At 38.1% G+C, this 27,313-nt stretch overlaps 1 protein-coding gene across 2 annotated transcripts; it reads left to right on the top strand.

Moving 5' to 3' along the window:
* Positions 1–5,067: 5,067 nt before the first annotated feature.
* LOC103480309 (protein translocase subunit SecA-like) lies at positions 5,068–10,551 on the top strand. Of its 2 annotated transcripts, none has more exons than XM_017310303.1 (3): positions 5,068–5,159; positions 5,362–5,550; positions 5,783–10,551. In XM_017310303.1, exon 3 carries the CDS (start codon positions 5,797–5,799, stop codon positions 9,346–9,348), a length of 3,552 nt encoding a protein of 1,183 aa, XP_017165792.1. In that variant the 5' UTR covers positions 5,068–5,159; positions 5,362–5,550; positions 5,783–5,796; the 3' UTR covers positions 9,349–10,551. The 2 variants fall into 2 exon arrangements, with proteins under 2 accessions (XP_017165792.1, XP_008433418.1); XM_008435196.2 differs by having other exon boundaries at positions 5,779–10,551.
* The last annotated feature ends 16,762 nt before the right edge of the window (positions 10,552–27,313 follow it).

Here is a 27,313-nt window from a genome sequence, read left to right as displayed (position 1 = left end):
TTTGGAGTGTAAAACACAAAAAGATTTTCACCAACTTTGACCTGAATATCCAGCATGTCTGCCTTTGCATGGAAAATGCTGTAATAGCCGCAATAAAAATAATATATTTATTTGCAATGTTACACCATATGTGCATACGTAGTTCGTCTGCTTGAACAATTAAAATCAATAACATTGTCTGACCAGAAAAGACTAACTTCTTTATTGCAAAAGCAAACATTTTATGTAATATACAGACTGTACATCTAGTTGTCCTGCTTTTTAAGATGCCATAATCTGTTTACTGTCATATAGATTAATGTTATGATGACTTCCTTTTATTGACAGATTCTTTTTAATGATTTTGTCATTGTCAATGATTCAAATGTTAATTTTGACAAAGTCTACTGCTTCAGTTTTTATAATGGATATTTGCATATACTCCAGAATGTTATAAAGAGTGATCAGCTTAACAGCAATTAATTGCAAAGTCAATATTTGCCTAGAAAATGAACTTTATCTCCCAAAACACATTTCARCTTCATTGCARCCTTAAAAGGACCAGCTAACATCGTTTCAGTGATTGCTCCATTAACACAGGTGTGGGTGWTGATGAGGACAGGGCTGGAGATCAATCTGTCATGATTAAGTAAGAATGACACCACTGGACACTTTAAAAAGAGGCTGGTGCTTGGCATCATTGTTTCTCWTCTGTGAACCATGGTTATCGCTAAAGGAACACGTGCAGTTATCATTGCACTGCACAAAAATGGCCTAACAGGGAAGAAAGAGTATCGCAGCTAGAGAGATTGCACCTCAGTCAACAGTCTATTGCATCATCAAGAACTTCAAGGAGAGAGGTTCCATTGTTGCCAAAAAGGCTCCAGGGCGCCCAAGAAAGACCAGCAAGCGCCAGGACCGTCTTACAAGTGTTTCAGCTGCGGGATCGGGCTACCAGCAGTGCAGAGCTTGCTCAGGAATGGCAGCAGGCAGGTGTGGGTGCATCTGCACGCACTGTGAGGCGGAGACTCTTGGAGCAAGACCTGGTCTCAGAGGGCAGCAAAGAAGCCACTTCTCTCCAGGGAAAAACATCAGGGACAGACTGATATTCTGCAAAAGGTACAGGGAGTGGACTGCTGAGGACTGGGGTAAAGTCATTTTCTCTGATGGATCCCCTTTCCGATTGTTTGGGACATCGAACAAGCTGTTTTCCAGGAGAAGACGAGGTGAGCGCTACCACCAGTCTTGTCTCATGCCAACTCTAAAGCATCCTGAAACCATTCATGTGTGGGGTTGCTTCTCAGCCAAGGGAGTCGGCTCTCTCACAGTCTTGCCTAWAAACACAGCCATGAATAAAGAATGGKACCAGAATGTCCTCCGAGAGCAACTTCTCCCAACCRTCCAAGAGCAGTTTGGTGATGAACAATGCCTTTTCCAGCATGATGGAGCACCTTGCCATAAAGCAAAGGTGGTAACTAACTGGCTCAGGGAACAAAACATAGAGATTGTGGGTCCATGTCCTGGAAACTCCCCAGATCTTTATCCCATTGAAAACTTGTGGTCAATCATCAAGAGACGGGTGGACAAACAAACCCAGGAATTCTTACAAAATGCAAGCATTGATTGTGCAAGAATGGACTGCTATCAGTCAGGATTTGGTCCAGAAGTTGATTGAGAGCATGCCAGGGAGAATTGCAGAGGTCCTGAAGAAGAGGGGGCAACACTGCAAATATTGACTTGCTGCATTAACTCATGAGTAACAAAAGCTTTTATTGACAGAATAATATGATTGCAATTGTATGTCTGTATGTGATGAAAACATCTGACATACACACATGAAAACCAGAGGGCAGCAGTCATGTGAAAATATATTTGTGTCATTCTCAAAACTTTTGGCCATGACTGTACACACAGTGGTTTTGATTGTTCAAAAGAAAAACGTGGTGTTGTAAGATTATGGGAGTTATTGAAATTTTCTCAACTTCTTTTTTTTTTTTTTTTGTTTTTCCCAGGAGTTCCTTTTTACAGCAACGATTTATTTGTTTGAACAAAAACGTTTTAGCTATTGGTGTTAATTACCACAGTTATTAATTTTTTTTTCTTGCTAATAATTAAGACAATTACCTGGAAGTACCAGTAATGGCAGCCCAATGGTACTCAGACAAAGAACTGCTGAATCATGACTATTATTGTTCCAGGACAAACTAATTGACATTTCCAATTGTTCAAAATAGAGATACTGATAATGTCCACATGGTGGCACTGTTTTCTTTTTCATTGCTTTGCTTCTGTAGACCGAGACGTTTTTGTAACCATCACTGGTTTTGTTTCTTCACAAAGTCAAAGAATTGAGTCACTATTTGCTTATGCCTTGGGCCGATTTTGATTGTTCACAATGACATAGAGGTGATTATGTATTCTGCAGTCCTGATTTTGAAATAAGGGGCTCTAAGAAAAGCAACACACAATGTTTTGTTAAACTGCCAAAAAAAAAAAAAAAGAACTAAACCCCATGTTAAAACCACTTATTCCTGTCTGGGGAAAAACTAATTTGCCAGGACATGCTGAGATGTCTACCTACTGAGCTTGATCTGGTGATTTCATGTCATGTGAAAAAAACCCAGAAAAACATAAATTCCAGGAAGTCTACGTTTGGAGTCACACAGGCAAAGCACTGTGCTGCAATTGTCAAGTCATTGCTTCACATTTTTGATGCTTCGTCTATCCTGATTACCACCAATGAAAGACTAAATACTGGATCCTGGCTACAGCCTGACTCGGTGCCCTGTTGATCGTGGTGGTTCTAGTTTCAAACTGTCTCTTGTGTGAAAATGTATGAAATCATCGTAAAAACGCTTAACATCATTAACAACTTATTACATTTTGTGTTTAACCATTGCTTACACAAGCTAGGTTTAAAGTAAATGCTCTGAAGATTCACTGATAAGGCATCACAAAGTATGGTGTTCAGGCACGTAGTACCTAGTGATCCAAAGCGTCCCAGTAGAACTTTGTACGGTGGCCCTGAGGTGCAAACCACTACAACAATTACAAATTACGAAAGCATTATACGACTGCTTCCATCTGTTTACCTTCTTCACATCTTGTTGTAAAGTGTGTTCTTGTGATAAAAAACACAGATTCACCAGGGCATCCACATGATGTTGAAGAAAATCTAAATTACTACATCATGCCACCCTATTCCATTACGCCATGGTCCGGTTCTGATGTTCACCTGCCCATTGTTGGTTTTTTTAGGTGGTGCTCAACATTGGCACCCAAACTGGTCTGAAACCATGAAACAGCATATAACCTAACACCTTTCCGTCTGAACCAACATTTAATTCTTCCGTAATTTTAGGGAGTTTTGGATCTGAGCACACGGGCATCGACCTTCGTTCACCATGTGCAGCAGTGACCCAGCTGCCGGTTCACCACGATTCCTTCCATTGGTCTACTTTCCCAGAAGAGAAAGAGAACTATATACTCTTTGTATGCTTTGGCAAAATCCAAAGTGAAATAAACATTAGGTGAAATTGAACATTTAGATTTTAGTTCCACTTCCCTCAGTGATTGTTACATTTGGTCACTCATGTGACCGGGGTAGTTTTGATCCTGGCATATGACATCATTTCTTTCGTCAAACAGCATCTGCTCTGGCTGCTCCTGTTCCAGTCAGGCTGGTGGTCAGTTGTCAAAGACAAAACTGTATTTCCAGCTTGTGGTTCGTCTAATTTGACCTCATTTTGGGTCATTTTAAGATTGTAGATGTTCTGATTGCATTAGAGAACAGCCTTTAGTTTTAGCTCAATGGTAAACAAAATGTCCCACCAACAGTGAAACAGAATAAATCAAGCACTGTTGTTTGGCAGAGTATTTCATTGTAGCTGTCTCCAAAATAACAAGCTTGCTAGCACATGTCGAAGACTCTTGCCAAACAAAACACTCTGGGTTTTTTCTGTGTGTAGCTCGAGAACCAGCCTAACCAATCAAAACTGAAAGCAAGCTTTAGGGTTAAGTGAGGCCAATAGTCAGCTCAGCTGGAGCTGTGAATATGTTTTATCTTGTCAGTATAGCCTGACTTTAAACAACAACAACAAAAAAGTAATCTAAGGTCACACTCTTTCCTCACTTTATTAACTGTCCCTTCAGACACTCGGCTTCAAATAAACACGTTTTGAGGTATTATAATTGTTTAAATTCAGATGGATTTTATTTGTAACATTTAGGAAATAAAAATAAAAAAAACATTTGGATTAAAAATTATTTTTATTAAAGTTGAGCTGACTTGAAATTGTCTAAGCTAAAATCTGCTGCAGAGTGAGTGAAAATTTTAGATGAAATAAAAGTGATTGGCCAACATTTAAAAACTACCTAAAAGAGTGTGTGTACAAGAATGTACACAGCCCTATAAAAACGACTGGGTTTTGTGAAGTGAAAATAGGACAATTATAAACAAATGTATTACTTTTTCCACATGGCTTGACAGTTAACCTGTGTAATTCAGCTGTAAAAGAAAAAACAGACAGGTCCATCCATGCATGGACTGAAAGATTATGTGTTGCCATCTGTCACTAAAAGTGTTGCATCCATTTGCTGTTACTTCACTGAGTATGATGGTGAAGGTAAGCTGTCTGATCGACCCATTAGGACCTCCAACCTTCTGCCAGAAACTTTTAAAAGTTTAACTGCAAGAAATTACGCTTTACCACCATTATAAGTGATTATTGACCATTTGACGCCAGCAGGTTCTAAAAATGAAAGTCGGACCTCCGGTTCTTGAACTGGGAAATCACAATAACATGCAGCGGTCTAATTGCAAAGCCACCCCTTGATGTATAAATGTAAAAGTATACATTTTATGAAATGATGCAATTCTCTACAGTGCTATGAAAAACAGCACATAGGTACCAGTCATCACCTGCGTATCTCACAATGACTGGTCATAATATTTGTGCCCTCTGCATGTACAGTAATTCACTTTGTTTAGAGTAAATAAAGCTAAAACCTGGAAATTCCCTCTGGGCGGCACAGAGTCAAAGCAAAAGTGAAACCAACACAAAAGTATTAAAAGGATAAGAATGACTTCTCACAGCAGGAGGAAGCTTGCTTTCCACGTCGGCAATTCAGTTGGAAATAAACGTACGACTCTGACCGGGATTTAAGAGGACGGTGATCAGGTGAGTCACGATGTCAATAAGGTCTTAATTCTACTAGGTTTGTGAGTGTGAGTAAAGGGAAAGAAAAAAAATCATGTTTCTGCTTTAAATACAATTTTTCAAACTTCAAGTCATCATGATTGAAGTAGAAATAGTATCTCAGTTACAGCACAGATCCATAAAAAATGTTTTACTAACATGAGCTATGATCATTTACATGCAGGGTATGCAGAATACGGACGTCAGTGCAGTTCTGTCACTACATGCCAAGTTAGATGAAGTAAACAGCCGGAAGCCCCCTGGGGGTGGTGCCAATTTAAAGACAGCAACATTGAAGCAGCAACCAAGTTAAAAAGACAAACATGATCACAGGGTGACACATCAGCTGCTTGATTTGTTGTTTTTGTACCAGGTGAGTCCACTGCTCTTAAAATGAATTTTGTAATCCAGCAGTATTGAAAATAGCTTTGTGTAACTATAACCCAGAACTTTTACTTAGCTACATATTATGAATGTTTGGCGCGGTGTTTCATTGCAGCTATAGCATATTGTTAGATGTTGTTAAACGCTGTTGTATGTTTCTCTTTAAAAAAGGTTTCTATAAAACACTTTCTAAGCATTTTACTCTATTCTGTTTTAGCCAGACTTGAGCAAGGAAATGGATCCCAGAGTGATTCACCGAGTTGTAACTTCTTTCCTTGCTCCTCGTCTATTTTCTCCAAATGAAAATGAAAAGAATCTCATCAAGCTGCTGCAAGGACTGGTCAGGAGTATTAAATGGAGACCTGAAGACGTCGGTGAACTGTTTGATGCCCTTCTACAGCGATTTGAGTCAGTGTGTAGAAATGACAGATCACAACTCCTCACATGGTTGCTCCAAATGTTGCACTGGATTCAAATTAATTACATCACATCCACCTGGAGATCTAATTCAGGAAGTAGCCTTCTGGAGTTGATCAGAGACACGGCAGTGACCAATGAAGCTCTCAAGGCATGTTTGGCAGATGATGAAGACAAAACATTGGATGAGATTATTGAAGAAATCCGAGATGGGGACTTTAACCAAGTTAATAATGAGTTGTTGGCCGAAGTTCGAGATATTGTGTCATCAGTTCAAGCTGCTCTTAGGTCTCGCAGTTCAGGATCAGAGCTGACTGGCCTGAGAAAAGTCTTGCTGATTCTTTGCCAGGCAGCAGAAAAAGCTCATTTCAGACCACGACTGACCCAGATGGTGAGCTGGTGTCTCATGGCTCCATTCAAAACGGGGCGCCTCATTCAGGTTGGCACTGGAGAAGGGAAGTCCTGCATTGTGGCCATGTTTGCTGCCTTTCGAGCTCTGAGAGGAGAAAAAGTCGACATCATGTCGAGTTCATCTGTTCTAGCAGAGAGAGACATGAGAGAATGGAAGAAATTTTATGAACTTTTAAAGATCAGCGTGGACTGTAACATCAACAAGCAAGACGAAGACTCAAAAAAGTGCTATGAGAGCCAGATTGTTTATGGTACTGCAGAGCAGTTCACTAGAGACTGGCTGAAACACCATGTTGATAGGAAGGACATATTTGGCCAGAGGACATTCCAGTGTGCAATTGTGGATGAGGTAGATTCTTTGATGCTGGACGAAGGTCATCATGTTCTCTACATGAGCAGTGACATGCCTGCTCTGCAGCATCTCAACCCTCTTCTGGCATTAATATGGGCCACCGCTAACCATTACAGCAAATTAGGGTCAGGTCACATTGTTGGGAGAAAATACCCCTTTCATCAAGTTGTATTAGAACAGATCAAGCAGGAAGCATTGGATGAGTTGACTGTTCTTCAAATGGCCGAGGACACAGGGGTACTGGCCAATGGCACAGTCATGGAAATACAGAGGAATCCAAGTCTTTTAGATGAGAAAACTGCAAATGTTCCAGCCGACAAGCTGGTCGAGTTCTTTACGTCAGTGGAGACCAGATTCCCATCATGTCAGTTTGCTTTGCACAGCATCAACACAGACGGATCCATAGAAGAACTAAATAGAAGACCACCAGGAGAAAGTGGTCAGAGACGAGTGTCTCTGCTTTTGAATGGTGGCTTCTGTCAATACATGTATCCTGATACAGACAGTGTACTGAGAGCTACAGAAGAGGAAGTCAGGCGCTTTCTGCATTTCACACCACGTGAGCTGAACAGGTCTGAAGGAAGCTGCTACATCCCAGGTTTCCTTTCAGATCTTATAGACTCAAAACTAAAGGTCTGGATAAAAAATGCATTCCGTGCACAAAGCATGGAAAAAGATCATGAATATATCTTTGAAGGTGATATAATTGTACCTGTGGACTACAGCTGCACAGATGTGGTTGGAAACAGCTTGAAATGGTGTGATGGTCTACAGCAGTTCCTTGAGATGAAACATCAGACAAAGTTAAGTGATATGACCACCATCACGAACTACATGTCCAACGTTGGTTTGCTTCAAAAGTACAAAAGTCAGATTTACGGAGTGTCTGGAACTCTTGGAGAACAAGCAGAGATTGAGAGCATGAGGAAAACATTTCAGGGCATCAAGACTTGCCAAATCCCTTCATTCAAGCGCCAGAAGCTGTTTGAGGTTCAAGGAGTTATCATGAAGGACGAAAGAAGATGGATCGAGAAAATCTGTGAAGTTGTGTTTGATCAAATCAAGCCTACACCATACAGGTCTCCAAGAGCTGTGCTAGTGACTTGTGAATCAATCAAGCTAGCAAAGTTACTGTACCAAATTTTTAGTGGTAGAGTCTCAAGCACAATGCTTTACATCAAAAACAACAAGGACAACAGTGTTGTCTTTACAAAGAAGTTGGGTGCAGGAGACGTCATCATAGCAACAAACCTGGCTGCTCGTGGAACAGACCTTCAGGTTTCTGACTCTGTAAAGTCAGCAGGGGGTTTGTTTGTTGTGCAAACTTTTCTGCCTGATAATTCCCGTGTGGAGGCTCAGGGCATTGGACATACAGCTAGACAAGGATCACCAGGGTCTGCTCAGATGGTTGTCTGCTTCACTCATCTGTCAGAGCCGCTACAGCTGCTAATTCTAACACGTAACTTTCTGTCCTTCATGGAAAATATTGCAGATGCCTCTGAAACCTTTCTGAAGTTGTTTCTTATGCACTTGAGGCAGTATCAGAGGAGCAGCACCAGGGGAGAAAGTCAGGAATTGTCCTCGCTGCTGTATCGTATTTTGACTGAAAACACCAACTCTGATTTGATGATGGTTAAAGAGATCAGAGATGCGTTAGTGGCTGAACAACTGTCTAGCTACGTGGAGTCTGATTTACCAAACATAAAGAAGAAAGAAGAACTCTTCAGTCAGTACCTGGAAACACTGGATCTGCTCTACAAGAACAACAACAACAAACCAGCTGAATCAGATGTTTCCGCACTCAGTGAGTTTTGGGGAATGTGGCTCCTGACAAAATTTTCTGAGGAAGGCTCTGCTGTTAGATTGAAAGCCATCCTGAGTGCAGATCTGAGTACAGCCTTACAAAAACTAGGACAGAGAGAATCTCCCTCATCCAACGTGCGCTACTACACTATCAAAGGTAGTGAGCTCGAAAAAATGGGAAGGCAAACAGAGAGTATTGACATGTATACTAAAGTCATAAACCAGGACCCCTGTTGGGCAGCAGTTGCATTTTACAATCGTGCTTCTGCATCTTTAGCCCAACACAACAGGAGCCAGGACCCTGAGTGTCTCAATCAGGCTCTGGAAGATTTACAAAAAGCTCTCATGTCTGTGATGCTCCACTGTGACCAGCTGGATGTCACGTACAGATACGTCACACAGCAAACCACAAACCCTGCTGGCAACTCGACAACCAGATTCGACAAACACATCATGGCCAGACACACAGTTCTGGTGTCCTTCAAAACAAATATTTATGAAGCAATGCAGAAGGTAGACAGGGCCAAGGACACGAGCGGATCTGTTAGAGTGAAGAAGACTCCTGTCTACTCCCTGGTTTCTCTGGAGCATCTTTTTCCCATGCCAGTGATCTTGTTGGAATCAGCCAGGGCGATTTATTCCAGAAACCCTCTGTTGAGGCACCAACTCGCCAATCATCCTTCCTTAGATATTTTCAATGAAGTCATGAGTGTTGAATCTATGGGCCTTACTCACATCTATTTCGTAGAGATACCCTCTTCTTTGGCTGCCTTCTTTTCAAAGATAGCTCGGGCCTTTCACTGATTGGGTTGACTTTGTGAGAGTGAAGAAACTGAACACAGTATATTTTTGACAAGATACAATATCCACAATTTAAATTATGCACAAAAAATGTTTAGGGTTGTTGACAAGTGATCACAAAAAGGCCTAAGGAGATAGAGATGCATTTTTTCAGCAGACCTTTGTGTTGTTTACATGAGCAGAGTCAGTGACTTTTGGTAAGGGGTGAAAATATTCTGCCCATAACAATTGTATAGTATTGAAAACATAGATTTTTCTTCTGACTACCAATTCTTTGAAAAGGGATGGAAACTTATTAACTTTGCATATTACAACAGTTTTTTTTTTATAATGAATTGCTATAAATCAGATAACATGGTTACAGAGGAAACCTCTAGCTTTTTTTTTTTTTTTTTTAGAAAAAAATGATACATTTTTCTTCTACATCTCAGTGTCTACAGATACATGTTTAAAGTTCTACTTTTCTGAAAAAAGTTTAACATTTTACATTTTTATCATTGTTTTAAGTCCAGTTTTGACATACAATGTAATAATCAACTGACTCGATATTTTATGTTACCATGAGAAACTTTATTATATGTGACAAAGACACAAAGAGTCATAACAAAGTGTCTGGTATGTGTTTTGTCGTAACTTTGGATAAAATCTTGGATTTCCTGCCAAAGATATTGGCACATACATATGCCAAACATAGCATATGTATGTATGTATATATATAAATAAAATGTGAAAATTTTATTTTTTGTATGAATTGACTTTTTATTAAAGAGCATAAACAGAAGCTGATGACTGTGGCCTCTTTATTTGATACACCTATTTTGTATTTGTAATTATAAATACAAAACAGCCAAATGCCCTGCATGTCCAGCCCACTCTGTAACCCACAGACTACCTGGACCCCCAGTTAAACTGTCTTGTGCTGATAAAACTGTCTAATGCATGTAAATGACATCCTCTATATCTGCATCTCTATTTATCATTAACCTACATATATTTAGTTGACTGTGTACCAAATGGCACTAGGCACGTTTTTAATCTGTCCAGTAGATGTCAGTGTTTTATTCACATACACAATAAAACACCGTGTTTCAAATTCCACATGCACAGACGCTCTAAATGAAAAAGAAAACAAGCTGAAAGAAAACACTGAATAGATGCAGGACTATAAAAACTTTGATTTTTATATAAATTAGTGAAAACTGTGAGGAAACCCACATGTATGCATGAACATATTTGTGAATTGATAAAAAAGTATTTCTGCTAAGAAATAAAAAGTAGACATAAATAACACATCAAAACAAAATGTTACTTTAAAAATGGCTCTGCTTAGATTTTGTGTTTGGATTGTCTATAATTTATGTTGTGATGTTCAAATGTACTTTGTTAGCATCTGTTTTGTAAATATTGCAGAACTAAATATAAATACATTTACTTAAGTCAATGTCTGACAGAATATCCCATTCATAGTGAAACAGAATGAAGGAGAAATTTGTGTTTAGTGCCAACAAATTCAGATAATGCAGACATTTGGGTTTTTTTTATTATTTGTTTTTTTTTTTTTTTAGTTTGCTGGATAGAAAGCTATCTAAAAACCTCAAGAGAATTAAAGAAAATGATGTACTTATTAAGTCAATGATGAGTCATGACCTTAAGATCCGGGGTCAAAGGTCATTGGTGAGCTCAAATAAAACAGTTTCCATTGACATTATTAACTGGTTTCACATGATTCCACTTCTTTGCATACCTGAAAAAATAACAACATGAAGACATTTACCAAACAAACCGCTCCGGGGATTTTCTGTCTGTAACCGTTTTGTAAACCAGTCTTACCAAAGCAAAACCAAAAGCATTTCTGAAGGTTATGCGAGAACAATAATGAGCTGATTTGGAGTTATGAACATGTTTTATCTAGTCACTGTGGCTCTGCTCTCAGTTTTTTAATTGTTCCTCCAAACATTTGGCTTCAAATATATCATATATGTTCCAGGTATTAAATAAACACTGGGTTAAAGAGAGCTGACTTGAAAATTAACTTTATCAACAGACTAAATTTCAGCAGCCAGGCCTGTGAATGTAAAAACGTAAAGGATAGACAGACTGTTGTAATGTTTTTTACTTTTTCTGTGTGGCTTAATATATAACTGATAATAGTTTGCATCTCCTTCTGCTTGGCTGTCAATCTTTGATTCACTTTATTAAATTTGAGGAGATGCAATAAATTTAACATCATTATTTTAGGACAAAAAGATAAAAAATTATGCTGCTTCAATGATCAATCTAGAATCTAAATTCTTTTATATTTTTAGTTTGGACTTAATTTGATATTGATAGAACCTGAATGAATGATTTTCAAGAGTGTTAATGACCATGAGAATTTAAAACTATCACAAGTTCAATAATTGTTTATAGTGTTTTAAAGGAAAGTCAACATTTTATCACTTTGACATCTGGATGCCACACAACTTGATGCCTAAATACATAAATAACTAAATAAATCAAGATTCAATAATATATTAAATAGAGTTGAATTAGTACATTTTTAACAAAAAGTTGAATTTGTTAAATGTTCAAGTAATGCAACGTCAGTGTTTGTTATATTTCACATACTTATTTCACAACAAGTTACCTGCAAACTAATCACCTTGCATTACACTGAAAAAAAAAAAGAATCAACCATTTGCTGCAATGTAGAGCTTTGAAATAATAAATATTGGAATAATAGTTAAATTGGTGTATTTAGAACAGACTGTAACTTAAAAGGATCCATGAGTAGTTGCTACAAGCGACTTTATTTGGGAAATATCTGTATTTGATGTAAAAACAACTCTGTAATAATATTGAAGGCTGTTTAGTTTTTATACATTTTAATGAAATATCGTCACAGGAACGTCGCCATGTAGTTCACGCCGCAATGCATTCTAGGTAAATGACGCCTAATGGTCCACCTGCTAGCTGCGTCCAGCCAAAACAGCGACGAGTAACGTTATCAAGAATTTTCTAATTGAACCTGGGCGCATTGAAATCGATCGAAATGTAGAAATAACAAGAGGTGATGAAGATGAGGAGGACCAAACAAAGGAAGAGGACAGAGTTGGCCGTAGGAGCTGCTGCCTTCTGCTTCCTAAATGAAATGATAAACAACATTTACCTCTGGTCGAACTGCGTGATCCGGTAAGTACTGCTATAACTCTGTGTTGTCCAGGACATAAGTAGTACCGCCGGTACTACAGGTGCAGAGCTCTCTCAACATTTAAAACAGTTTCCGGTGCTCTCTTCCTGATGTTTCGTCCGGCGTTTTTTTCGCTCGGGTGGCAGCGGGACTTATTATTAGGGGCTTTGTGGATAAAAACGTCTCCACAGCATTTTTTTTTTTTTTTTTTTTTTTTTAGCTCGTTAAGGTAATGATCACCGGTTAGAGTCTTTGTCAGTTTTGCTCATACAAATGACAAAGTCTTGTGGAGAGAAATGTCGAGAGCACAAATTTTGGTCCTTTGGAAGTTGTGTTTCAGCTCCAGCTTTCGCTCACCGCGCTCTTCTTTTTTTCTGTGTGGAAGCGATCCAGATTCACCTTACTGTTTTTTTATTTTTATTTTTTTATCACAGCCAATAGTGACACGGTGTGGCATTGTCTAAAATTATACCAGTGAAACGCAATATGATAAAGTTGGCCTTCCTGTGTTTACTTTGTAGATTCCAGTACAAAATCGACCTAATGACGTCATCAACCGACCAGGTGAAAAAATTGTGACGTCCACTGGTGAAAATATAATATATAATTTTTGAAGTAATTATGAGTTTTGGTGTGTCAACAACAATTTTTTTGGTTAATAGGAAAATTGCAATATATTTAGGCCAACATGTTCAACTAATCTTGGATCCCTTAATAAAAAAGGGGGAAATCAGGAAGTTCTTCCTAAGGAGGCTAGGGTCCTTTAAAATCTGTTTGAATATTTTTGATACATTCTACCAGTGTTTTGTGTCTGGTGTTTTGTTTTATACTGTGGAGGATTCCACACTAATATGAAGCAAATATTAAGACAAACAGTGGACTGTATTGCTGTTTGGTACCATTAGTACATGATGTGCATAACTTGGTGTCTATCCATTTGCATTTCTGACATCTTTTAATTTTCATATACATATTTTTGTTTGTTATTTAAGTAATCCCTAGCCTAATATTTAAGATTTATGCTGGGGGGAACTTTGGAACAAATTATACAGCTGAAAAGATTTGCATATTTACATGACCTTTGTGAGCATATTTAATGTTGTATTCATCTTTTGACATTTCACTGCTTTATGAATGTTAAGAAAGTGAAAGAAAAACTGTCACATAATCTGATTGCTGCCGTAACCTCTGGAATAACACCCTTGGCAGGACATGGTGAAGACGTTTGCCAAACAGACTGTAGGGGAATTTTTATAATGCAATACATTTCAAATCTTTTAACTTGGAGACCAAAGGTCAACTTCACAATGCCGACAAGTTGACATTAGGGTTGGTAGTTTTTACAGTTTATCTATGAGCATCATGAACCAACATCTGAAGGCCAAGAGAGGACAGCAATCCAAAGTTTAAATAACACTTGATGTATTCCAACTTTATAGATATCAAGCCTAATCACTTTACCACCCATAAAAGAACAAATTAACCCATAAAAGAACAAACACACCTAACTGCTGAAAAGGGCAGCACAATCAATCAATCAGTCAATCAAATTTTATTTGTATAGCACATTTCAGCAGCAAGGCATTTCACAGTGCTTTACATAATTAAAATAAAAACAACATGTGACATTAAATAAACAGTGAGAAAGAGAAAGAGATTTAAAACAAAAAAAAAACACCCCTTTAGGACTTCAGTTAAATGCCGTTTAACTGGGATTCTAACCCTCCTGTACTTTAGTCAAAAACACCGTTTGACAAGGACTCCAAACTCTAGGTTTTTAGTTGAACACCGTCAACTGGGACTCTAAACCCCGTAAAACTTTAGTTAAACGTCGTTTAACTGGGACGTTTTCCGGGGGGCTTTACATCATTAAAACGTAGAAAAGAAATAAAAAGAAATTAAAAACATTAAAGACATAAAAACATGGAAGACATCAAAACCCGCACTATAACCCTAATTTAGCCATAAGYAAYTCTAAACAGGTGGGTTTTAAGTTGAGATTTAAAGGCACCCAGTGTTTCAGCTGTTTTACAGTTTTCTGGAAGTTTGTTCCAAATCTGTGGTGCATAGAAACTGAATGCTGCTTCTTCTCATTTGGTTCTGGTTCTGGGGATGCAAAGCAGAACCAGAACCAGAAGATCTGAGGGGTCTAGACGGTTGGTACAGTAATAACAGATCTTTAAGGTATTGTGGTGCTAAACCGTTCAGTGATTTATAAACTAACAACAGTATTTTAAAGTCTATTCTCTGAGCTACAGGGAGCTTTACAGTGTAGGGACTTTAAAACTGGTGTTATGTGCTCTATCTTCCTGGTTTTAGTGAGAATGCGAGCAGCAGCATCTGGATCAACTGCAGCTGTTTGATTGATTTATTAGTCAGACCTGTGAAGACGCTGTTGCAGTAATCAATGCGGCTAAAGATAAACGTATGGATGAGTTTCTCTAACTCGTGCTGAGACATAAGTCCTCTAATCCTGGAGATGTTCTTCAGGTGATAGAAGGCCGACTTTATGACTGTCTTAATGTGGCTCTGAAGGTTCAGGTCAGAGTCCATCACTACTCCCAGGTTTCGGCCTGATCGCTGGTTTTTAGTTGTAATAACTGAAGCTGTGCATTGATTCTAGTTCGCTCCTCTTTAAGTCCAAAGATAATAACTTCAGTTTTGTTTCTGTTCAGCTGGAGAAAGTTTTGGCACATCCACACATTGATCTGTTCTAAGCATCTATTCAGTGATTGGATGGGTTCAGAGTCACCTGGTGACATCGTGATGTAGAGCTGTGTATCATCCGCATAATTGTGGTAGCTAATCCTATGTCCTGTTATAACCTTAGCCAGTGGGAGCATATAAACATTGAAAAGAAGGGGTCCTAGGATTGAACCTTGGGGTACCCCACATGTGACCTTTGACCTCTCTGATGAGAAGTTTCCGATTGAAACAAAGAAATCCCTGTTCTTTATGTAAGATTCTATCCAGTGGAGCACTGGACCGGAGAGTCCGACCCAACTCTCCAGTCGATTCAGTAAAATGTCGTGGTCAACAGTGTCGAAAGCTGCACAGAGGTCCAACAGAACCAGCACTGTGGTTCTCCCACAGTCTGTATTTCTATGGATGTCATTGAACACTTTTACAAGGGCCGTCTCCGTGCTGTGGTGAGCACGTAAACCAGACTGGAAGGAGTCAAAGCAGTTTGTTATGGTTAGAAAGTTATTTAATTGTTTCAAAACAGCTTTTTCAATAATTTTGCTGATGAATGGGAGGTTGGAGATCGGCCTGTAATTCTGCAGTAGGGATTTGTCCAGATTGTTCTTTTTTATCAGTGGTTTGACAACTGCTGTTTTCAAAGCCTGGGGGAAAACACCTGATGAGAGCAATGAGTTACTATTTGGATCAGATCATTAGCAACAACAGGCAGGACTTTCTTAAAGAAATGTGTGGGTAGGACATCCAGACAGCAGGAACTGGAGCTTAATTGACTTATAATTTCTTCTAGGGTTTTATAATTTAGTAGTTGAAATTGGGTCATTTTTCCTGCATTTGTTTTGTTTGGGCAGTACCAATGCTGTCCAAAGACAGCATTGGTACTGTCTTTGGAGTGGATGTGCAGATTAATCCTCTGATCTTTTGAATTTTCTCTGAAAAGAAAGTAGAAAACTTGTTGCAGGCGGCAATAGATTGAAGTTCAGGTGGCAACGTCATCGGAGGATTTGTGAGCCTGTCAACAGTGGCAAATAAAGCTCGAGTGTTGTTRGTGTTTTTGTTTATGACATCTGCAAAGAAAGCCTCTCTTGCATGTTTTAGTGTTGTGTGATAGGTACGTAGTCTTTCTTTGTAGATGTCACAATAAACGTGCAGTTGACCTTTACGTCATTTCCGTTCGGCCCTACGGCAGAGTTGTTTTGCAGATTGAACTACTTGTGCATTTCTCCATGAAGATTTCTTCCTACCAGTCACAACCTTTCCTTTAGTGGGGGCAATGTAATCAATGATATCTGAAAGTTTGCACTGAAAATCATCCACCAACTTATTTACATCATTATAGCTTAAGAGTGAAGAAGAAGAGTAGATTTGATTAAATGTTTCTGCTGTGTTTTCTGTGAAAGTACGTTTTGTGATAGTAGCTGTTTGTCCAAGTGGATTAACCGATAAAGAACTGTCAAAGAAAACAGCAAAATGATCCGACAGGGCAATATCAGTTTCAGAGACATTGGAAATATTCACACCCTTACTGATTTTTTAACACAACCAGTTATTTCTGGACAAGGCTTGGTGCCAGTAGTAGCAAACGTCTTTTGGCGACATGTCTCATACAGAGTAACTTCAACAATAATCATACCTATCAAGTTTTGGTAAAATTTGTAGCCGTCTGCTGCTACTGTCTGACCAGGGGTGAGAATGCGGGTGTTCTGGCCTTATAAGGGCAGTTGAGTGGGGGGCTAGTATTCTGGTTCTCCTGGGATCATTCCGATTTTTGGATTACTGTTCCTGGTTTTGGTGGCCGGCCCCTTGGTCAGGGTGACTGTTAAGTTCCGGTAGGTAGTTGGCTGGGGGGTGTGCCTGGCCATCGCTGGTGTGTGGTGGTGATCCCCCGATCACATTTTGCTTTGATGAGGAAGTTCCATGCCAAGTGTTTCAAACGCTTTATCTAAGAAAAAGTTTTAAGCCTAGTCTTAAAAGTAAACAGGGTGGCTGCTTCACAGACTAAAACTGAGAACATGTTCCATAGGAGAGAAGCCTTATAATTAAAACATCTGCCTCCCATTAAACTTTTAGAGACTCTAGAAGCCAACAGAATACTTGCAGTCTCAGAGCAAAGTGCTATGTTAGGAACAAATGGACCAACCAGATCTCTAGAACTGATTATTAACGGCTTTATATAAACAAAGTAGAATTTAAAATTAATTCTGGAAACAATAACTCATTACAAAAGTAACCGTTTAACAAAATGCTTTTTTACTTACTGGAAAACTTTTTTTGGATGGCTACTTTTTTATTCTACTTTTTAGGAAATATCTTTTTAGGTAAATTAATCAATCATTGGATATATGCACTTCAGGCTGAAATATTCTGATATCTTGACACTGCCAAATGTAATTAAAATGAAAGGGGAAAAAAAGTTATGTCATATTTGGTTATTTCCACTTAGGAGTTTTATTTCCAAAATAATAGATTTGCCAGGACATGATGAGCGTGTTTTCCAAATAGACTACAAAGTAGCAGAACTATAGGTCAGGTGAATCGCTCTGACTTCCCCTGAACAGAAAGTATATCTGAAGGTTGAGGGAGGATGGCTATCAGGTGTGCAAGAATTTTAATAAGGTTTTAATTCTATGTATATTTATTAAAGTTATTTTATCACTGATGAAAAGTGTAGATGACAGCTACAAATGACCTGACAGAGTTTGCTCTGTGTTCAAAAATATATAACAAGTTAAATTCTAAGGGTACCAGTACTTATCAGTAAAGATAGATAGAAACTTTATTCATCCCTTTGGGATTTTACCCTCAGGGAAATTGTAGAAGACAAATATAGTTAATAGTGCTGAGGAGCGACTGGAGTTGCTGCTGCTACATATAACGCATTATTTGATTATAGGATACTGTACATTAATATTTCACATACACATGCACCCCCCCCTAAACAAATGCGCACAGACACAGTTATCAATATTCACTTATTAATACGCAATATTTTCTGTTTGTGTTTTTCTACTAAAATAATGTACCACGAAACATATCTTGTGTTCTTATATTAAATGAATTTATAATAATAATAATAATTCTGTTTTAAATGTAATGTTCAGAACCACCTCAGGTCATCATAATTAAATCAGAAATTGTATCTCAATTACTGCATAGATCCACAAAAATGTCTTACGAAGCTGATGAGCTACAATAATTTCTGCATACAAGGTATAGAACATGGACTTCATAGAAGTACTGTCATTACATACAAATGAAATTTTAAATTTGAGAAGAAAGTGATTTGCTTACAGTAAATGAAGTAAAAAGGTGGAAAGTCCCTTGGGGTTGTGCCCAGGTAAAGAAAGCAAAAGTGAAACTATGACAAAGTTGATAAAAAGACAGGTCTGACTACAGAGAGCATAGCGTCGTACCTCTCGACCAGGTAAGTGCCTCTAATCTTAAAATTAATTTTGTAATCTAGCACTATTGACAATTGGTCTGTATAAATAAGCCGCAGGTCTTTTTATTTACATGCACTGTGGTCAATTAAAATTTTTTTGATTCATTACAGCTATTACAAATTGTTAGATGTTTTTATACGCTGTTACAAACGTATCCGTTAAAGTTTTTGTTAAAAAAGTTTCTGTAAGACACTGCAAACTATTTATCTTTTTCTGCTTCAGGCAGACTTGTGAAGAATGGATGAACTGAACCAAGATCGTAGAGTAATTGGCGAGCTTGGAGCTTCTTTCATTGCTCAGCAATTGTTCTCTCCAAATGAAAATGAAAAGAATCTCATCAAGCTGCTGCAAGGACTGGTCAGGAGTATTAAATGGAGACCTGAAGATGTCAGTGAACTGTTTGATGCCCTTCTACAGCGATTTGAGTTGGTGTATGAAAGTGACAGATCACATCTCCTCACATGGTTGATACAAATGTTGCAATGCATTCAAGTTAACTACATCCCACCTACCTGGAGATCTAATTCAGAAAGAAGCCTTCTGGAGTTGGTCCGAGATGCAACAGAGACAGATGAAACACTAAAAAAATGTTTGGCAAATAATGAAGACAAAACATTGGATGAAATTATTAAAGAAATCCGAGATGGAGAACTGAACCAGGTTAATGATGAGCTGTTGGCCGAGGTCAAAGACATTGTGTCATCAGTTCAAGCTGCTCTTAGGTCTCGCAGTTCAGGATCAGAGCTGACTGGCCTGAAAAACGATTTGCTAATTCTTTGTCAGGCAGCAAAAGAAACTCATTTCAAACCACGACTGACCCAGATGGTGAGCTGGTGTCTCATGGCTCTTTCCAAAACGGGGCGCCTCATTCAAGTTGGCACTGGAGAGGGGAAGTCCTGCATTGTGGCCATGTTTGCTGCCTTTCGAGCTTTGAGAGGAGAAAAAGTCGACATCATGTCGAGTTCATCTGTTCTAGCAGAGAGAGACATGAGAGAATGGAAGAAATTTTATGAACTTTTAAAGATCAGCGTGGACTGTAACATCAACAAGCAAGACAAAGACTCAAAAAAGTGCTATAAGAGCCAGATTGTTTATGGTACAGTTGAAGAATTTGCTGGAGACTGGCTGCGACATCATTTTCATAGGAAGGACATATTTGGCCTGAGGACATTCCAGTGTGCAATTGTGGATGAGGTGGATTCCTTGATGCTGGACAAAGGTAATCATGTTGTTTACTTAAGCAGTGACATGCCTGCTCTGCAGCATCTCAACCCTCTACTGGCATTAATATGGGCCACTGCTAACCATTACAGCAAATTAGGATCAGGTCACATTGTTGGGCGAAAATACCCTTTTCACCAAGTTGTATTAAAACAGATCAAGCAGAAAGGATTGGATGAGTTGACTGTTCTTCAAATGGCCGAGGACACAGGGGTACTGGCCAATGGCACAGTTACAGAAATACAGAGGAATCCAAGTCTTTTAGATGAGAAAACTGCAAATGTTCCAGCCGATAAGCTGGTTGAGTTCTTTAGGGCAGTGGAGACCAGATTCCCATCATGTCAGTTTGCTTTGCACAGCATCAACACAGACGGATCTGTAGAAGAACTGAACATGTCATCAAGAGGAAATGGTCAGAGACGAGTGTCTCTGCTTTTGAATGGTGGCTTCTGTCAATACATGTATCCTGATACAGACAGTGTACTGAGAGCTACAGAAGAGGAAGTCAGGCGCTTTCTGCATTTCACACCACGTGAGCTGAACAGGTCTGAAGGAAGCTGCTACATCCCAGGTTTCCTTTCAGATCTTATAGACTCAAAACTAAAGGTCTGGATAAAAAATGCATTCCGTGCACAAAGCATGGAAAAAGATCATGAATATATCTTTGAAGGTGATATAATTGTACCTGTGGACTACAGCTGCACAGATGTGGTTGGAAACAGCTTGAAATGGTGTGATGGTCTACAGCAGTTCCTTGAGATGAAACATCAGACAAAGTTAAGTGATATGACCACCATCACGAACTACATGTCCAACGTTGGTTTGCTTCAAAAGTACAAAAGTCAGATTTACGGAGTGTCTGGAACTCTTGGAGAACAAGCAGAGATTGAGAGCATGAGGAAAACATTTCAGGGCATCAAGACTTGCCAAATCCCTTCATTCAAGCGCCAGAAGCTGTTTGAGGTTCAAGGAGTTATCATGAAGGACGAAAGAAGATGGATCGAGAAAATCTGTGAAGTTGTGTTTGATCAAATCAAGCCTACACCATACAGGTCTCCAAGAGCTGTGCTAGTGACTTGTGAATCAATCAAGCTAGCAAAGTTACTGTACCAAATTTTTAGTGGTAGAGTCTCAAGCACAATGCTTTACATCAAAAACAACAAGGACAACAGTGTTGTCTTTACAAAGAAGTTGGGTGCAGGAGACGTCATCATAGCAACAAACCTGGCTGCTCGTGGAACAGACCTTCAGGTTTCTGACTCTGTAAAGTCAGCAGGGGGTTTGTTTGTTGTGCAAACTTTTCTGCCTGATAATTCCCGTGTGGAGGCTCAGGGCATTGGACATACAGCTAGACAAGGATCACCAGGGTCTGCTCAGATGGTTGTCTGCTTCACTCATCTGTCAGAGCCGCTACAGCTGCTAATTCTAACACGTAACTTTCTGTCCTTCATGGAAAATATTGCAGATGCCTCTGAAACCTTTCTGAAGTTGTTTCTTATGCACTTGAGGCAGTATCAGAGGAGCAGCACCAGGGGAGAAAGTCAGGAATTGTCCTCGCTGCTGTATCGTATTTTGACTGAAAACACCAACTCTGATTTGATGATGGTTAAAGAGATCAGAGATGCGTTAGTGGCTGAACAACTGTCTAGCTACGTGGAGTCTGATTTACCAAACATAAAGAAGAAAGAAGAACTCTTCAGTCAGTACCTGGAAACACTGGATCTGCTCTACAAGAGCAACAACAACAAACCAGCTGAATCAGATGTTTCTGCACTCAATGAGTTTTGGGGAATGTGGCTCCTGACAAAATTTTCTGAGGAAGGCTCTGCTGTTAGATTGAAAGCCATCCTGAGTGCAGACCTGAGTACAGCCTTACAAAAACTAGGGCAGAGAGAATCTCCCTCATCCAACGTGCACTACTACACTGCCAAAGGTAGTGAGCTCGAAAAAATGGGAAGGCAAACAGAGAGTATTGACATGTATACTAAAGTCATAAACCAGGACCCCTGTTGGGCAGCAGTTGCATATTACAATCGTGCTTTTGCATCTTTAATCCAGAAAAACAGAAGTCAGGATCCAGAGTGTCTCAGTCAGGCTCTGGAAGATTTACAAAAAGCTCTCATGTCTGTGAAGCTCCACTGTGACCAGCTGGATGTCACTTATCATTATGCTGGTGAAAAAACCACCACAGGCTCTGCCAGGAAATTAGATAACAGATTTGACAAACAAAAAGAGGCCAAACACACAGTTTTGGTGTCTCTCATGTCAAACATTTCTAAAGCAATAGAGGTAGTAAACAGGGCTAGGGAAGCAGGAGGATGTGTTCAAGTGGAGGGAAGTCTAGTTTATGTTCTTGCCTCTCCAGAGTACATTGTGACCTTGGCAGTAATCTCAATATTATCAAAGAAGGTTCATTCCACTGACCCTTTAAACACCTACCAACTCATCAGCCATCCCTCCTTTGATACTTTCCTTGAACTAAGCAGATTTGAAACTATGGGCCTAACTCAAATATATGTCTTGGAGACTGTTTCATCAGGTGGGTTATTTTCAAAGTTAAGTTCTCTTTTTGGCTTCAAATAAAAGGGATGTCGTAGAAAAAAAAAACAACAAACAAAAATCAAGTCAACAGATTTTAGCAGTTTTTAAAAAATTGCTAAAACATGGGGCATTCTTTTTGTTGTTTGCATATTTAGTTCTTAGAACCTTATGTTATTTTGTGAAAATAACTAAAAATGTTTCTGTGTGATTCTCTTGGCTGCCCAATCAAAACTCAGATCTACAAACAAACAGGAATACGAGCTAGTTAGAGGTTTTTTAAAACAGAATCAAGAGTAGCTATGTTTTATGTGAAAAGTCAGACTCTTTCTAATTTACATAAATTAGAAAGACACAAAGACTCTGTTTACAGAGGGCTTTGTGAAACAACTAACATGAGCCACTGACTACTGATGTCATGACAGGATAAGTTTTTTTTAACCTGTGAAATGTCAAGTCATTTAGTATTTATCATTTAATGTTTAGTAGCATCTGATTTTATTTTATTTGAAAATAAATAATTTGAAAAGGGACAGTGCAATTTAATAAATCATTTGACATTTCTTGAGTTTAAAAAGTCAATTAACTGAAAGGCATTTTTTCATTTATCATGTCTTCTTGGCTGAGATGTTAAAAAGAAACAATAAAATATAAGTAAAACACATTTTTGCTGTAAAATAAATATTGTAATGCATATTTGAAAGCACTGCTGTGTATTTTTAAAGATCTGTTCTTGATTTTTTTATGTCAAATTGAAGTTTTTGGCTAATTATAAAATAAACTTGTTTATTAAAAACCTGCATGGAGCATCTGTTGTATAACTTAAACACAAATTACGCCTGTAAGTTCCTTTATTTTAAATGTTTTATGTTTTTCACATAGAGAACTAGTTTTGAGTTCATGCTAACAGACTGATTTCTGCACATATTTGCTTTATTTGAAAGCCTGGAGATTACGGTACTCACTTCACAACTAAACCTGCTCGGGTATCAGAGACTAGAACATTTCTCAGAACTAAATCCAAACTAATGGATCGTGGACAAATAGCTTGAAACGTAAAACATACCAAAATATAATACATTCAAATGTAATACAAGTAAGCTTATTTTATACTATAAATGAGACAATGTACTTGAAGTTTACTTTTTATTAACTATTGAAGTATACTTGGCTTATACTGAAAAGTATAAAGACAAATCTAAGATGAAGTACAAAAATACTAAGACTTGTTAATACCAGGTTACTTATTACTTACGAGTAATTTCTTATTTATTTATTTATTTATTTCCTCGTATTTCTTCTGAGAATATTTTGGGTGAACAATGACTTATGCTTGCATTAAATATGAGAGTTGTGAATATGTTTTTCACAACCCACATAAGCAAATGTGGGTTGTGAAAAACCTATTCACATCTTTAATCCAGTATGCCCTGGATAAACATTTAAGTCTATCCATTATAAACTTAAATGTTCAAGCTTGCATGTGCTGAATTACATGATCTTTATGTACCTTAACAACAAACACAGGAACAGGGAAACATCTGACTTGACTTCAGCGGTCAAGTATGGCAAAGATGTTATGCACATGGACTTATTTGTTTCATAAAGAACACATTTTGCTTTAATCATGTCAGGCCAAATAGCATCAACAGTTTCAGTATTTTAACCCAATATATGAAAGTTCTCTGTACATTGATTTGTGAATCTTTACATTTAGGCCTGTCTGATTTGGCATGAACCTCAACTAAAATGTAAAATAATTTTCTGCATAAATCTTAAGAAATTGATGTTTCCATCTTTTCAAAAAAAATGTAATAAGGAATGTCTGTAAACAGAAATATTTTTCCCATACTTTTTTTCTTTGTTCCACACATATACAGGCCTGCAAATTTATAAAAGCAGATTTTATACTTTTCCAAACATTGATAGACTACATTCAGCCTGGAATGGACACATATAAACTTTTCCCGAGAGATATCCAACAACTCAGTCCAGAGATTGAGCTAAAAGAACATGTACAAGATTTAATTTAATATTAATGTGAAGTAATAGTGATTCATTTTCAATTATTTTATAATAATTGATATTTGGTCATCACTATAAAGGTAACAACAGACAACAGGAACGTTTTATTAATTCATGTTAAAGGACTGCAATGTGAAGAATTAAATTACATTTAGTTAATATGTTCCCAGAAATCTTGTGGGGGCAATTTATATATTGTCCCATAATATCAATTGTGGGGTATATTCCACAGGGGTTGCCATATTTTTATTTATTGGTGGAACTCAAATTCTTAGGTAAAGTTGAAGGTTCCCAGTTATGAAAGACACCCATTTTAGTTCCTCACCAGTTTTTAACCTCAATGCACATCTCTAACAAAACAGGATGTACTGCTTTAAATGCACTGCAGATATCAACTAACATTATCCTCTCTATGCCTGACTCAACTGAATGGATGATTCTAACATTTTTTCTTGGCTACCACTGGTTTACTTACATTTACTTATGTACTTAACTGTGTTTTTGGGTGTTAAAACTAATACTTGCAAAGATATTGTTTGTGTTCTGGAAAAGACCAACAGCAGTCCCAGATGTGACCACTTGAGGGCAGTAAAACATTAATCCATCCATCCATTTTCTGTACACCCTGGTCCCTTATTGGAGTCGGGAGGGTTGCTGGTGCCCATCTCCAGCTAACGTTCCAGGCGAGAGGCGGGGTCACCCTGGACAGGTCGCCAGTCTGTCACAGGGCAACACAGAGACACACAGGACAAACAACCATGCACACACACACTCACACCTAGGGGCAATTTAGAGAAACCAATTAACCTGACAGTCATGTTTTTGGACTGTGGGAGGAAGTCTGAGTACCCATAGAAAACCCACCACGCACAGGGAGAACATGCAAACTCCATGCAGAAAGACCGGGGCCGGGAACTGATCCCAGAACTTTATTGCTGCAAGGCAACAGCTCTTAAAATATTCATTTTAAGCATGAACAAAGTTGCATCCAAATCCCGTTCTGTGTGCTCAAAGAAAGTAAATATCATTTTGACTTGAAAGAGCCACTTCAGGGGCACCATATTATCTTGCAAGTAGAGAAACTGGACAATTTTCAAAAAATTATTCCTTGATGTGGCTGTCCTTGGTTCGACGCCTGGTCTGGTGTATTTGCAGTATTGTCTTTCCCTTCTCTTTTGTTCAATACCTTTCAAATAAAAGTCATTGTAGTGCAGTAAAAATGAGAAAAAATTTACTCAAACAAATGATTTTTTTATTTGGTACTATTCCATAAGTTGCTTCAGTTTTATTACATTATTCCTGAATACAGATAAATACAGTGGATTAAGAATTCTTGCAAAAGAGAAACCAAAAGCAACCATCTTCTGTATATTATAGTTCATCCATATAAAATATGTCAGATAAACATTAAAAATGTTTTCCAATTTTTAAAACATTTGAATTTCTGATTGATAAAATGTTAGTGAACAACATATTTTTTTATTTATACAAAACATTTGTTTTCAAAATACATTAAATGAAAAGATACACAGTGTTATTTTCATCAGAGATGTGCTCATATCTTTAAGAACAGATAAAAGGAAGAGTTCAAATAAAATAACATCAAAGCATGTTTTTTTGATAAGACACCTAGACTTTAAATTCTTAGAAATTTTTTTTCATGACACTCATATACATATTAGTGTATATGTGTCTGTATTCCAATACATATATGTATATAATCATACGTGTCTGTATATTGCTGTTCCCCTGTAAAATATCTTTGAGTAAATAGATTCTACAAAAATAAAGTAGTATTATTATTGTCTTTTATTAGCTTTTTTTAAACTACTGTAAAAGATGTTTTCACTATGTAAGTGAAAACATCTTTGAAATAAATCCTCCCAGGGAGAACAGTGCATCTAACTCATAAATATGAGTCAGACCAATTTGATGAAGACTCTCAAGTTCCTTGATTATATCAAAAGAGGGCTGGCTGATGAGTTGGTACATCTTTAAAAGGTCTCTGGAATGACGGGCAGCTTTCAACAAGGCGGCTGATGAAGGAAGAAAATCTTTTAGAGAAACAAGGAACCAGATTATCTTCTCCTCTACTTTAACGTGACCACCTCTCTTCATTGCTCGGTCAACCTTCTGTAGTGCTTCATTAATGTTTGCTTTAAAAAAAAATAGAACTTGGACTCTAGCCATTGCCTGCTTGTCAAATCTGGTGTCTTTTCTTTCAGATTCTGGGATTTGTTTGGTGATGTAACGATGCATGACTTGAAGTTGCTCATAGTATAGCTCGACAGACTGAAGTGCATTTTGTAAATCTGCCAAAGCCTGACTGAGGCAGCCAGGTTTCTGGTTACTGTTCTGCTGAGTTAAAGATGCAAAAGCCCGATTGTAATATGCAACAGCTGCCCAACAGTGATCCTGTTTTATAGCTCTAGTGTACATCTGGATACTCTCTGAAAGCTTTCCCATCTTTTGTAGGTACTTGCCATGGAGAGTGTAGTGGTGCAGATTTGATGAGGGGCTCTTTTGTTGTCTCAGTCTTTCTAAGGCTTTGTCCAGATCTCCTTCCAGATGCTTTGTCAACATTTCAATAGAGTCTTTTTCACTCACTTTTGTGAGAAGCCAGATTCCCCAAAACTCATTAAGTGCAGATACATCTGTTCCTAAAGGTTTATTGTTAGCACGTTTGTAAAGCAGATTTAGTTTCTCCAGAAACACAATGAAGAGCCTTTCCTCTTTTTTTATCTTTGGGATGTGGAATTTCATGTAGGCATGTAATTCTTCAGCAGCCAAGCCATCTCTGACGTTTTTAGCCATCATCATATCTAAATGACTGTTTTCAGGTAAAGTATGAGGTAGTTGTCTGATGTGTAGA

Source organism: Poecilia reticulata, linkage group LG18 (genome assembly GCF_000633615.1).
Source record: "Poecilia reticulata strain Guanapo linkage group LG18, Guppy_female_1.0+MT, whole genome shotgun sequence".
In the NCBI taxonomy this organism is placed as follows: domain Eukaryota; kingdom Metazoa; phylum Chordata; class Actinopteri; order Cyprinodontiformes; family Poeciliidae; genus Poecilia; species Poecilia reticulata.
This window is presented reverse-complemented; position numbering and strand designations above follow the sequence as displayed.